Source organism: Phyllostomus hastatus, unplaced genomic scaffold, assembly GCF_019186645.2.
Source record: "Phyllostomus hastatus isolate PE091 unplaced genomic scaffold, TTU_PhHast_1.1 phas_scaffold_39, whole genome shotgun sequence".
NCBI classification, from domain to species: Eukaryota; Metazoa; Chordata; class Mammalia; order Chiroptera; family Phyllostomidae; genus Phyllostomus; species Phyllostomus hastatus.
This window is the reverse complement of record NW_025334028.1, coordinates 25,334,109-25,347,162: the sequence shown is the minus strand read 5'-3', so window position 1 is coordinate 25,347,162 and position 13,054 is coordinate 25,334,109. Positions and strand designations below refer to the sequence as shown.

General features: G+C 38.8%; 1 protein-coding gene across 6 annotated transcripts in view; it reads left to right on the top strand.

The window, feature by feature from the left end:
* The first annotated feature begins 4,063 nt into the window (after positions 1-4,063).
* UBE2D3 (ubiquitin conjugating enzyme E2 D3) overlaps positions 4,064-13,054 on the top strand; it is a 28,407-nt gene continuing 19,416 nt past the window's right edge. Inside the window, exons 1-2 of one of the 6 annotated variants that reach the window (XM_045820419.1) lie at positions 4,064-4,191; positions 5,489-5,643. In XM_045820419.1, the coding sequence (XP_045676375.1) occupies positions 5,620-5,643 (24 nt within the window). In that variant the 5' untranslated portion in view covers positions 4,064-4,191; positions 5,489-5,619. Of the gene's footprint in view, positions 4,192-4,289; positions 4,427-4,553; positions 4,770-5,488; positions 5,644-13,054 lie in introns of those variants that run through there. The other 5 variants (XM_045820420.1, XM_045820421.1, XM_045820417.1 and 2 more) reach the window with 5 other exon arrangements.

Here is a 13,054-nt window from a genome sequence, read left to right as displayed (position 1 = left end):
ATATAAAACCATCTTTTTAGCACATTGCAAACTGCAGTATAAAAAAAGTTATTTTCTTTATTTCATATGGAGACATTTCTACCATTGTAAATCAAACAGGTCAAGTGAATAAAGTCAGCTTTAATTTATTTGAAATTATGAAGTGGGCTCTCTATAACACTATATGTGAATAGTATTTTACAGTTGAGCTAATAATCCTAGGCTACTCCTTAAGCATCAAAATGCTTCCAGGCCATGTTGCTTTTAATTTTAAACTTAGCAAAACTTAGAATTGTTAAGTTCGCTGTTGTAAATACAAATAAACAAACATAAAACCTAATCAATAGTAATCAATATTCACTTTTTTGCCAAAAAAATGATTTTGGGATTAGACAATCACCTGTCTCCATTCAACATGGATAATCTAGAACTTTATACATTAGGATTTATTTATATGTCATAATTTCTTATATACAATCTTGATAGTGTCAATACAAAAAGCAAAGGTTTAATTTTTCAGATGCATGTTTGTAAGGCAGGGGAATGCATAAGTAGATTTCTTTATCCTTTAAGCAAAACTCCATTACAACAAAAATTTCTGTAAAACAAACTATCTTCCAGCCCAAGGGTAGCCTACTTATGGGTGGTACAGGATTTAAGCAATACCACTGAATAAGGAGAATTTAGAAAATTCCTTTTAGTCACTGGATAGAATTGAACTTGGAATATTAAGGAATGCAAACAATGACCAAATGTGTATTTTTTATACTAATAGGCAAATTAACGTTGGTTAATAGTCGAAGTGTTAAAAAATAATCAACGAGTTTAGTAGTTAAGAATGGGAGCTTTGAATTCAAACTGCCTGGGTTTAATCTACTACCTAAGAATTATATAAACTTGAGTGTTTCATCTGTATAATGAGGATTTGTGAGATAAAGAATTAAAGGACCCAGCATATTGACACTTACTTTTAAGAATTTTAAATATACGGTATTTTAATTTCTTTAATCCTTGATTTTTTTTATTTTGAATTCTTCCACCATATCTTATTTGCAAAGGTACATAATAAATAAGAATGATATAGTAAAACCTAAGTTATCCAGAATGCTGGGGAAATGAATTCTTCTGGACAGGTTAAATTTTTCATAAGGTAACTTTATTAGATATATAAAAAAAATCAACAAATGGGATAAAACTATTTCCTAATCCTACTGCACACTTTCATGCCTTCTTTGGGAGAGCATACTGGTGATAATTAAACTTTTTTCTTTATGAATAACAAGAATAAGCCTACCTGACTCTGCCTAAGATTTTTGTAACATGTAGTTAGAAATCAAGGTGTGTGTGAACTTGGATGTGAAAAAATTTTACATCTTTGTTTTTACTAATGTCTAACTGGAAACTAGCAATTCCTTCCATTTTGAAGGTAAGCAACAAACAGCTGTAACTGTCTGATGTCACCAATAGGAATCACAGATATTTTATATCACAACTGTTGCAAGCTCTGGAAATATTTGTTCATCATTTCAAAAATTTTCTCTTTCTAGACTCATCACTTGATCTGAGTTAATAAAGCAGAAATATTCCTATATCAAAAATCTGGTTTTCTAATATTTTGAGACTACTTCAAAATGTTTTCTTTTATAATGCTATGAATTTTATTTTATAAATTTAAAAATAATATTTTGAGGAGAGTCCTTGGCTTTATCAGACTACCAAAGTGGTTTGCGGCACCAAAAAAATTTAACAACTCTGACCTCAAATCAGTCTCAGTCCACTGTGTTTTGGGGCTTTAACATGTTTCATTAATACTGAAGATTGTTTAAATTGGAGTAACACAAATTGGCTTCTTCAAGGCAGGAATGTTTCCTGCCAACCTTGAACCCTGATTTCTGAAAGAACGAAACAAACAGAGGGAGAAATGATTAAAATTAGATGCAGATGGCATTGAAAGTAGAAATATAACATAACCTACTCTCCTACTTTCTAAGTTAAGAGACAATATGAAACTCCATTCAATAAATACTCTGAAATCAGCTGCATGGGTTCAAATTCTACTACTGCCATTTATTAGCTGTGTGACCTTGGGATGGTAACTAATCTCTATGTGCATCAGTTTCTTTATTTGTATAGGGAATTAAACAGTATCTGGTACATGATATGTTCCATAAATATTACCTGTATTATTATATTCTTACAGATTTGTTTCACACTAACAGCACTTTTAATGTTTTACTAGTTGGTAATTTATACATTTATACAGCACTATAATCTACAGTGTCCTTTCACGTACATTATGACATCTGAACGACACAATAATCCTGGGAGAATGGACAACTATTATTGTGCTTAGGTTAGAGTAGAAAAAACTAAGTTAAGGAACCACACAATACCAAAAAAAAAGGGAAGTAGTAGAGCCAGAAATCAAACCTGGATTTCTCCCTGCACTCAAAGGGCCTACCTGGGTTTCTACTTTGTTAGAATGGTTAAAATAACATAGAAAAGATTACCAGGGGGAAAGGGAGGGGGAAGGGGTCCAGTACGCCGTGAGGTGAGCACTTTAATGCTTTGCTACTCACAGTGAGTTGCTCTGACCAAAATAATCTTTATCACCTGGGAGTTCATTAGAAATGTATAATTTCAGGCTTCATTCCAGTCTTTAAGTCAGAACCTACATTTTCAACAAAATCCCTAGGTGATTTGCAGACATATTTTGTCATGTATAATGTGCACTGTTCTGCCCATTTTTGAGGGAAAAATAAGTATGAGCATTATACATGGGTAGTACCTGAAATAACTTGTATCAGTTTTTGCACTTTGTAATTATTTGTTACATAAAATTTCTTGAACCATATGTTCAAAAATAAATGCTAAAATTCCTTTATAATACAAAAAGCAATTATCTAAATATAAATAAATAAACAAATTAAAAAATTAAACTGAAGATTTTTGTCCTGAAAGTTTGAACCAAAAATGTGGGCATGCTTTATACACGGCAAAATACGGTAGCTTGAGAAGCACTGTTTCACAAATTGCTCTAGTGACATTATGTTATGGTCCCCTGAACAGTATACATTAGCTCATTTATCACAGGCCTATGAAGTTTTTATTAGGTAATACTTTCTTGTAACAGGAAATAACTTGTTTCCCTTTTTAAAAGTGTTTTTTAAAAATAAGTTTATATTTCCATTTCATTCTTAAAGATTTTCACTTCATTAAGTGGGATCGTTAAAACGTTGTTAGAAAACTTTAAACAAATCAGTACTTACCTTTAAATTCCTTTTAAAAACTAATGTTTTACTAACCTTTGTCTGAAGGAAACACTAGAGAGCAAAATCTCCCTCTCTACACTTCACACCCAGCAAATTAAAACAAGCCAATCCTATCCTAACATTTCTTCCCCTGGATGTTTCACTAAGTATTGTTTTCTGACCCAAAACCTCGACTCCTTGAGTTTCGCAAGGCGGTGGTTTTAGGAATGGAAACATAACAGTAGGAAAAGCTAGTAAACCTATTCCCAGACCTAAACCATGGCAGATGGTGCCAATAGATTAGAGACCAGTAAACAAACAGCCCGCCTTTATCTCCCTATCTTCCATGCTAATCAATTCACCGTTGAGCTTTATTTCTATGCTGCTCTAATACTGGGGAAGAGTTCTATTCTATGGGTCCGCTGATGTCTGTATTGATCCCCCAGGATCAGAAATACACTAGATTTCGGCGGGGTGGGGGTGGCGGGGATCAGCGGCCCTGCTTGGTTCTATTTCAAATGCCGATTCTCATTTTGAGGGACATCTCCGCCCGCTGGTTAATCGATCAAAATCGGCAGGAGATTAAATATCTCTCACCTGCTCCACCGGAAACTTCAAAAGCCTGGGTCAACCTGGCTTAAGTATCTAGTAATTAGTCCAAGGAACCTCCCACCGCACATTCCTGATTGGGCACTTGAGAGGGACGTGACCGCGAGCGCTCTTACCAGGCCGGGGAATTCCATTTCCTCTCCCTCCCAACCCTTGTAAACACTTAGGGGCGGGGCTTCAAGGAGACCGCCCGCCCCATTCCAGCCGGCACCCCGTTGCATCTCGCGAGAGTTTATGGGTTTGTGGGCGGGCCCCCATAGGGAAGAGCGCACAAAACTGCTCTTAAGTCATTGCGGATCCACAGCTCCTGTAAGCCAGCCACGAGATTATCGCGAGACCGCCTCAATACCAAGTGAGGAAATTGGGGGAGACGCTGCGGGGAGGGGCGTGGGGTTGTACCGCGCAGCTGCCGTTTCTATTACCTTTCTCCCAGGGTTTCCTTCCGGTTCTCGATGCTTCTCTGAGTCTAAGGATTTCCGCTGTCCGTCTACCCTTCCCCCAACCTATGACCCGCCTCCGGCCCCAGCCCTCCCAGTCCAACCTCCGATCTGTTTAATAAGAAGGTGCTGTTCTGAAAAGAAGGAAACGTGGGTAGCACAGACACTTGGTCCTGGACGTGGGAAGTACTCTAGCTCCCTGCTCCCTTACATTCGTTCTGTGCTCGCGACGGCGGCGTTGGCGGACTGATACGCGGCGGTGAAGAGGCAGGAGGAGGGGGGAGGGGCGGAGCGTGGCAGCTGGCAGTAGTTCCGTCAGAGCGGACATCTTGTGGCTGTGTCGTGCGCGTGAGCCCCGTAGGGCCGGGGAGGCACCAGCTGCTGCGCGGGGAGGAGGCCGAGGCCGCAGCTCCAGGGAGGCCCCGGCCCCTCAGTACGCGTGGGTGTGGACGGCTAGGGGAAGGGAAGGGAGGTTGGCCCGCTGGCCGGCCGGGTAAGAGGGGAAACAGTCCTTGGGTGGCCTGAGTAACCAGCCTGTTGGGTGGAGTAGGGTGGGAACGCTTCAGAAGCCGGGGCCTCTCCTGTTTAAGGGGGAGGGGGAATGGGCGCGTCCTCGCGCCTAAGCTGGAGCCTCTAGGGCCGCACAGGCGCGTGGTGGCGGTAGCTAGGCCGGCGCGCGCGCGCGCGCGGGGGCGCGCTGGAAGGCGGAGTGTACGGTGGCGTCAGGGGCGACACAGAAGAGCTTTAGGTGCAGGGGCAGCAGCACACATCAAATCTCTCCTTTTTATTTTCTTCCCTTCCCCGGCCGCACCTTTGAATAGAAACCGAAAGAAGCCCGGCGTCGGAGCCTCCTGTTTCCCCCTCCCCCCAGCCTTTCTTTGCCCTAGTGACGCCGGCATAGCGCCGACTAGGCCCGGGCTCCTCCTCTGCTCGGCTCTGGACCGTGCCCCGCACCCACCCCTTTCTCCTACGCCTCTTCCTCTCCCACCCGGGTCTCTTCCTTTCGAGAGGCCGGGAAGTCAGACTTGTAGCCACCCCTCCGCTCTTCCCGTCACTCGCCCCCTCTTCGGGCCGAAGCACGGCATAGAGGCTGTTGGTGGCCTTGCCACGCCACCCCACCCACCCCGGATCCCGGCCGTTTTGAGGGACCTGGATTCATCGGGGTCTCTCCGGGGCCTGTGCGAGTGCTGATCTGCTCCGTTTTTGCAAAAGGCGCCTGTGTCTGGCAGAGCCGGTGTGAGACGAAGAGACAATCCTTCCCTGCCGCCGGGATAATCAAGAGTTTTGTCCGGACCTTTGAGCACAGACCGAGATAGTGAGGAGCCAGACGCAAAGCACAGACTATGGCGCTGAAACGGATTAATAAGGTAACCCATACAGCCCTAGGGGATGGGGTCGTGGGAGGAAAAGAAGGCTCAGGCCCGGAGGAAGCGTGGGGGTGGGGGGAGTATGATTGTGAAAATATCCTTCCTTGGGTTATTCTTTTGGGGATGGGAAACTCGGATATACTTGATGAAGAAAGGAGGCTTAAAGCTAGTGGACAAGACTTGTGAAGGGAGTGGGGAATCTTGAGTATGTTTCAGTGAAATCGGTGCAAATTCGGGGTTGAGAAGAATGGTTTCAAGCTCCTCGGTTCTGCTTCTGAGAAAACAGTCCCTCCCGTTTGAGGGTCAGAATTGGGGCGAGACAGGGATGTCATGGTGCGTCCTATTCTCTGTGCCTCAAAACTTCAGCTGTAAGATCAAGGTTCTAGGCTTCCTACGATGAAGAAAGATGGGAATTTCAGCAGGGAAAAGATCACAGAAATCCAGCGAGTCCCCGAACTTTAGTAGGGGTTGGGGTAGAAGTGTCTTGCCACCCAAGAGTAGTGAATGAGTCTAGTCAAAAACTCTTAATCACTCGGGCAAGTTACACAAGAGTAAGTGGGGCTGGGAGGAGATGGGCTGACACAGTGTTGCCACTTCCTATGGTTCAGGCATTTCACGCGAGGCTGTTTATCAGAAAAGCACACCGGGAACTGATGTAAAAGCCTTCTGGAGGCGCTTTCTGTTTTGGCTTGGTGGGGGGGCGGTGGGGGACGGGGTGCGAAGGCAATAAGCTAAGGTTAGGTGTGCCTATTTTTTCCTTAACCCATTTAATAGTACCCTCTGGGAAGATTGTTTTGCTACTTCAAACGTGGTTTGATACTAACCTGTCGATCTCAGTTGAAAAAACAAATAGGATTTTTCAAGGCTCAGGGTGAGCGGAACCTCCACCTCCGGTGGTTTAGTCTCATTTTCTTGTTCTAACTTCTATCCCGCATTTTAAGATGGCGGCTGCTTTTACTGGTTCAGGCTCTTTCCGGCATCTCCTTTTGTAATAATATGAAATAATATTCTTTGTTAAATGTTAACTTTTACGTTAGGATGTACACTGCCCTAAGACCTCCTCCTCAATACTTAGCTGTATTCAAACTCAGACCGTATTTCCTTTTTTTTTTTTTTTTTTGTAACTTGCGTATGTGTAGTGTGTTGGTTCTTGCACAATCGAAGAGGGTGGAGTATTTGAAAAAATACTCCACTTGAGTATTTTTTGAGCTAACTTGAAAAAAATGTAATGGAATAAATTCAGCCTTACTAAAACTAGGAGACAGGGAAGGATGTAGGTTAGAAACTTTGGTTTAATGGGTTATTTTTTAAAAAAGAATTCAACGTGGAAGGAAATGCGAGATCTTGGCTTTACTAAGATAGACCTGATACTGCTTAACTTTAACTTTTACGTGTGACTTTGGTGTTTAATTGGCAAAACTGGTCTACTCGAAGATGATGGTTTACTATCTTAACTTAGATAGACTCTATGTATTGATGCTGAAGTCGTTGAGTTTTGTTTCGGGCCATCTTTGCATTGTCATTGTGGGTTTATGTAAATATAAACTTGTCTTTGTATATTTAAGAAAATGGAAAAGTAGAGGAAGAAAAATAGGAATTAAGACTTCAAAAAAAGATTACTTCAACACCCTTTTCTCTGACCCCTTTGAAGGCCAGCAACACATTGGAGAAGCAGAGTTACGTATTTTACAACATAGTTAGTAGGAAGTACATACTATTTATTTAATGCAAATCAAAACCACTTTAAACTGGGAATTCAGGCCACTGAAATGTGGAATAACTTCAAATCCATAGCTTTTTATACATTTGGAACAGTACACTTTAAAGGAAGGTCTCATCCATTTTTTTTCTTTTGCAGGTGATAACCAGCTGCTGAGACACCACTTGTAATTTAAAAGCTCTAGAAAGGCAGTATAATAGTTAAGACTGTGAACTTTGGAGTAGAAATGCTCCAGTTAGAATTCTAGGACTGGGCAAGTTATCTGCGTGCTTCTATAAAATATTTGTTTTATATGAACAACAGATAGTTGAGTGCCTAGTATGTAGCAGACACTGGGGATACAGTAGTGAGCAAAACAAATTTTAGAATTCTAGTTTTTTATGCTTAATGTGTGGCTTTGAACAGGCCCCTGGCACATGACACTCAGATTATTATGATTATTATTATTTTAATATCACTTCAATTTTTAGAAGTTTTATTAAAGAGCTTCTTCTAGTCTAGTACTTTCTGTTAATATTTGGTTGTCTTGTAAGTATTTTGAAGATTTGTATACTACAGAAACTTGACATGATACTTTATATGTTGGAAAAATCCATGCTGTTTTTGTGATTATTTGTTGTTGTTTTTTTGTTTGTTTTTAAATTTAACGTATAGATAAGTTTTGATTTGTATGTAGTTTCATCTTCAGAAGTTGCGGTCAGAATCACACAGTGAAACTTTTTAAAAATCCCAGATCCAAAAAAAGAACTTTAGCAAGTAGACAACTGTTGGGACAGGGTACGCCTATTCTACAAATATGAGGTCAAATAGACATTGATGTAATCGTGGTACTTCTTGTGTCATGTGCTTGTTTATTTTGAATTTTTTCCGAAACCCTCCAATTCCAAATGTTAAGATGTAATTATTTTTAATGAAGTGCTTATTGTCACACTGTCTACCCACTGGTAGTTCCTTTGATCAAGTCTTTGAATTTGTTTTGTTCTAAAGCTTATGTTCTCGCAGTTTTTTGTTTGAATATTTCTTAGATCAAGCGGTCTTATCAGACAGATTATTCTTTGTTTTTGTGTTTTTTCCTATATTTATTTTTTAGACAAGTTATAGTACAGTCTAATGAGGCAGTTTATTAAACAACATAATCAAGACTGGGAACTCCAAGTTAGTTGATGATATTTGGGAGCCATAGCAATTTTACTACTGCCATTTAATAAAATAACAATGATGCATGTAAACTTCACGTTATATAAAATACAGTGTGAACCAAGCCTAAAAGCATAGCTCATATTTTGATTATTCACAGTGTGTCAGAACTGTTGGAAACACTTGGGTTAACTCATTTAATTTTATAACAACTCAAGGAAGCAGGTACTATTATTCCCATTTTGAGATTAGAAATCTTGAGACACAGAGGTTTAAAAAAAGAAAGAAACGGGGTCATATCAGAATTGGGATTAGAACCTAGGCATTCTGGCTCTGCATGGTGTCCTCTTAGTCACTGCACTGTCATGTCATCTTTTAAGTTTTGGGTGTTCAAAAAGGTTTTCTTTTGCATGTGTCATTCCAATAACTTGTCTTCGCATCTACTACATACTTAATACTGTTTTTAAACCCTTTATGAGTATCATCTCATTTGATCTTTACAACCACCATGTGAGATAGATGCTGTTCCATTTTATACACGAGGAAACATGCACAGAGAGGTTAAGTTACTTGTCTGTAGTCACATAGCTAGTAACAGATTCGAATCAGTCTTCCTCAACTCAGGCTCTTAAACTCCATGCTATACTGCTGTGTTAAACCATTTCATTTCCTGTTTCATAGTTAGGTGAGTGTCATTAGTCTTGCTACCTGAAATAAGCTGTCCCTTCTCCTACTTAGCATTCAAATGGGATTTAACTTTACTGTTAGGTTATAACTATTTTGTGAATTAAGTTTTTAGCTAACATGAGTTTTGAAAGTATGAGTGCATTTCTTTTTGTCTTGTGTCTTGAAGAACTGGGAACTTACCATATATACCAGCTGATCACTTAGGGTTATCTTAAACTTAACCCCAATGAACCTTTAGATTGGAAGCACTCTCTTACATGTGTTTCTTACAAGATCCTCAAGACTTGTCTATTGCCAGCTAATTTAATTTGTAGGACAGTTGTATGACTGAGGGGTGCCGATCATATAATGACCTCAACAAAATTATTTAATTTGAATAATGAAGACTGACTTTAGTACTGTGTGCTTTGGTTTCGTCATGTTCACTTGCATTATTCTAGTTTTGTTATATGTATAAAGACCGTTGAAAACTTGCTAGCATTAGGGGAAAAACTTACTAGGTGTACCTATTGCTAGTTTGTGTGTTAATTCATGGATTTAGGTGTCACTGGTTATCTAAGATAGTTAATTCTTGAGAATTTCTCAAAGCGTTTAATTTAGAGAAGAGATTCCTAGTACTGAGATTAAAATGTTCTCAGATTAAATTCTCACCTCTTAGACTGGTTTTTGCATTCTACCATATATGTTGTATATTACTTTTATATGTCACAATGTTTAGCAGAGTTTTTGAAAAATGTAGGTACACAGATGATGTCTTATTAAACTGAGTTTTCTGGAAGCAAGGCATAATTTTGAAGTTCTCCCTAGGGACATTTGTGGAGCTTCCCTCTGGTTGAGAACCACACACATAAGGAATAATCATTTAATCAATACTTAACTAGGTTTTTCTCTGGCACAGTAGTCTAGTGGATAAAAAATAAGGAAGCTTGTCATTACCTGTGACAATCTTTGCTTTGAGTGGCAGAAATAGCATATAAACATATGAATGGGTGTTTGCACCTCATACAACTTGCCTTTGATAGTATTATATAACAAGTAGGGGAAACATTACTTAAACTGTAAGAGGTATCTTCATTTACATATCAGGTTTACCCATAAAGATAGGTCCTAAATATCTTTATTGCACTGCATTTTGTCATTGTTACAGTGAGGCTTTTCTCTGCTAATTATACTTCCCTTTGCCAAAAGGAACCAATGTTTTAAAATTAGCAAAATTAATTTTCATTTTTAAACTGGGAATTTTGTGTTCTTAATTTGGTTTTGCTACTAGAGCAAAGATCTCAATTTAGATACATTTAGTGAGTATTTTATTAGCCAATTTACCCTATTATATAAGGTTTATTCTCAATATTTTATATTTTACCCAGACATCTGATTTCTATCTCCCACTATATTTTCAGCATAGTCTCTTATTATTCAGAGGCCTCCAGTCAACTTTTCATAGTTGAATTTGTCTTGTTTGACTTTTTAGGCCTCAGCTGTAATACACTGCTTGGATACTTTTTCATTTGCAGGATGGAATACTTGTTCACGTTAATCCCAACCTTGTTAAAATTTCACTTCACCACTATTCTTATTTTTCATATCTATAAAATGCCTTATTTGTTGTCATAGATCGAGGCTTAGAACCTAAATCTTGCTTCTGTTTTTGCCCATTTAGATAATGCTACAAAAGAAGAGCTTTGAATAATCTTAAATAACTTCTCTTTAATGGTGATCTAAAGAAAGAAACTGTTGGTGTTACTCATTTAAGCCATTCTTTGTAGCTTGTCTAATGAACAAGCAGGCTTGTCTCACCTATAATTACAACCAAACAGGAAGTTAATATCTTGTCAGTGATGTGATGGCACATGGTATTCATCACCTACTCCTTAATCTTTAAGATAAATTTTCAGGATTTCTCACAAGAAGTTAGATTCCAAACTAAAAAGATTTTAAAGGAGCTGTTTTTTCCCATTCTTAAGTCTATAGTTTTAAGGAATTGTTCAGATCCCAAAATCTTGCCAAGTTTTATTCTTTTGAAATAACATCTGGTAACCATACATTCCTAGATGTTTGTTGTTTTCCTTCCTTGCTGTTTGTATGTGCATGTGGTATATAGAAATTTCACAATATCAGTTTAAAATTTTGGTTTAGTGCATAGTAAACCTGATCTTTATAAGAACAATTAGAGCAGTTATTGTCTGCCTGAGTGGACAATTAATTGTACTGACTTTTGGTCTCTTGTTGGTCTAATACACACCCTTCTGTTGCTAGGTTGTAATGGTCCTTGAGGGTGATTTCTTAACCTCAAAATTTCTTGTAAATGCATTATTGTTTGTTCCCACTTCATGCTTTGATCTCTCCCAGTCCTCTAGGTAGTATTTTATGTTGCTCAAATAGATTTAAGTTAAAGGCAGGGGATGTCTTTATAGTGGTGATTTGCAAGGTCATATGGTTAAGTCAAGTGGAAGTTTTGATAGAAATGGACTTCTGAATAAAATTCAAGAAATTACCTTTCAGTAATGTCACGAGCTTTAAATTTTCCCAAAAGCAATGCTAGGAAATGATCTATACTACTGCTATCATTATGACCTTTGATGAAATGCAGGATGGATAACTCATTGGGATAACAAATGATTGTGAAACGTGATAGTGATATTTACAGCACATAAGGATGGAATCCATAAACATAGCCTTACCAGAGTAATCGTCTGAGTTAAAATTTTCCGAGTCTTTGGAAGAATGATAGAACTTGGACAAACTAGAATATAAGTTCTTTAAAGAGTTACAGTTAATTAGTGAGAGTGATACTAGAAACTTTGTTTTTTAAAGTGTGAGCTTTTGGTTATGTTGATGGCTGTCATTGAAAGTTTACCAGAATGTTCAACTGTTATTAGAGGCATTAAATCTTACTAGAGGCTGATGTAAAACTTGGCTGTGAATAATAGCTTTATTCACAAATCTTGTTATTTCCAATTTATACCTTTTTGGAGGCAGGGATCATTGCTTATATTTCCCTATCCCTTCAGGCCTTTAATGAGAATAGACAAGGAAAAAATGAAGTATTTGGCACTGTGTTTAGACTTCTAGGTCAGTGTCACAGTATTCATGTTATACCTCCAACAATCAACTCTCATAGAGAACCTATGTCCCATAATGGTCAAAGCAAGTGTCTTCCTCAAACTAGGTTTTCTTCCCGTGAGTCCCCATTCCAGAAGGAAGAGTCAGATTCATTACTGTTTAGTCATGTGCCTCCCAGTGAGAGAATACTCATCGGCTTCAGTTCTGTCTGTTGGTTTCCTTTTAGAGAGATTTGCTGGACTCCTTTTCCTTTGTGTCTTTTTAGGCTTTTAAAGGGAAAGGGAGTATTTCTCAGTGCTGGAAGGCCTGAATTCTCACAGTGGCCAGGTGTGTGAGAGGGTTCAGCAGAGGCAATTCAGGGGAAGATCCCAAAAGGAGAAAATTTCCCAAAAAGCACACCATGGCATAGAGATGTCTAACTTGGGATTTTTTTTTTTTTTTATGGCAGTACAGTTTGTTAGCATTGTATACTAATTGTATGCCCTTCGATCCATTTTAGTGTCTCTGCAAGGTGAGGGGAACCTATACCAATTACTAGTGTGGCAGTCTCTTCCCTGCCATTATTTTCATATTTCTTTGGCCTTAATAGTTGGCTAGGAGTCCATCCAAGTAATGCTGTCCTCCCTGGAGGAGAAGTCAACAGAGTATAAAGAGTTTATATGCCTTGTTATGTGTGTGCTGTTTGTTCAGGTCTTTGCCACTGTTCTCTACTAGGAAGCAAAGAGTTAATTTTACAAATTGTTTTTTGTTTCTAAAGTATGTGAAACTTAGGCTCTGAAGTCATAAGGTGAAAACCAAAGACAA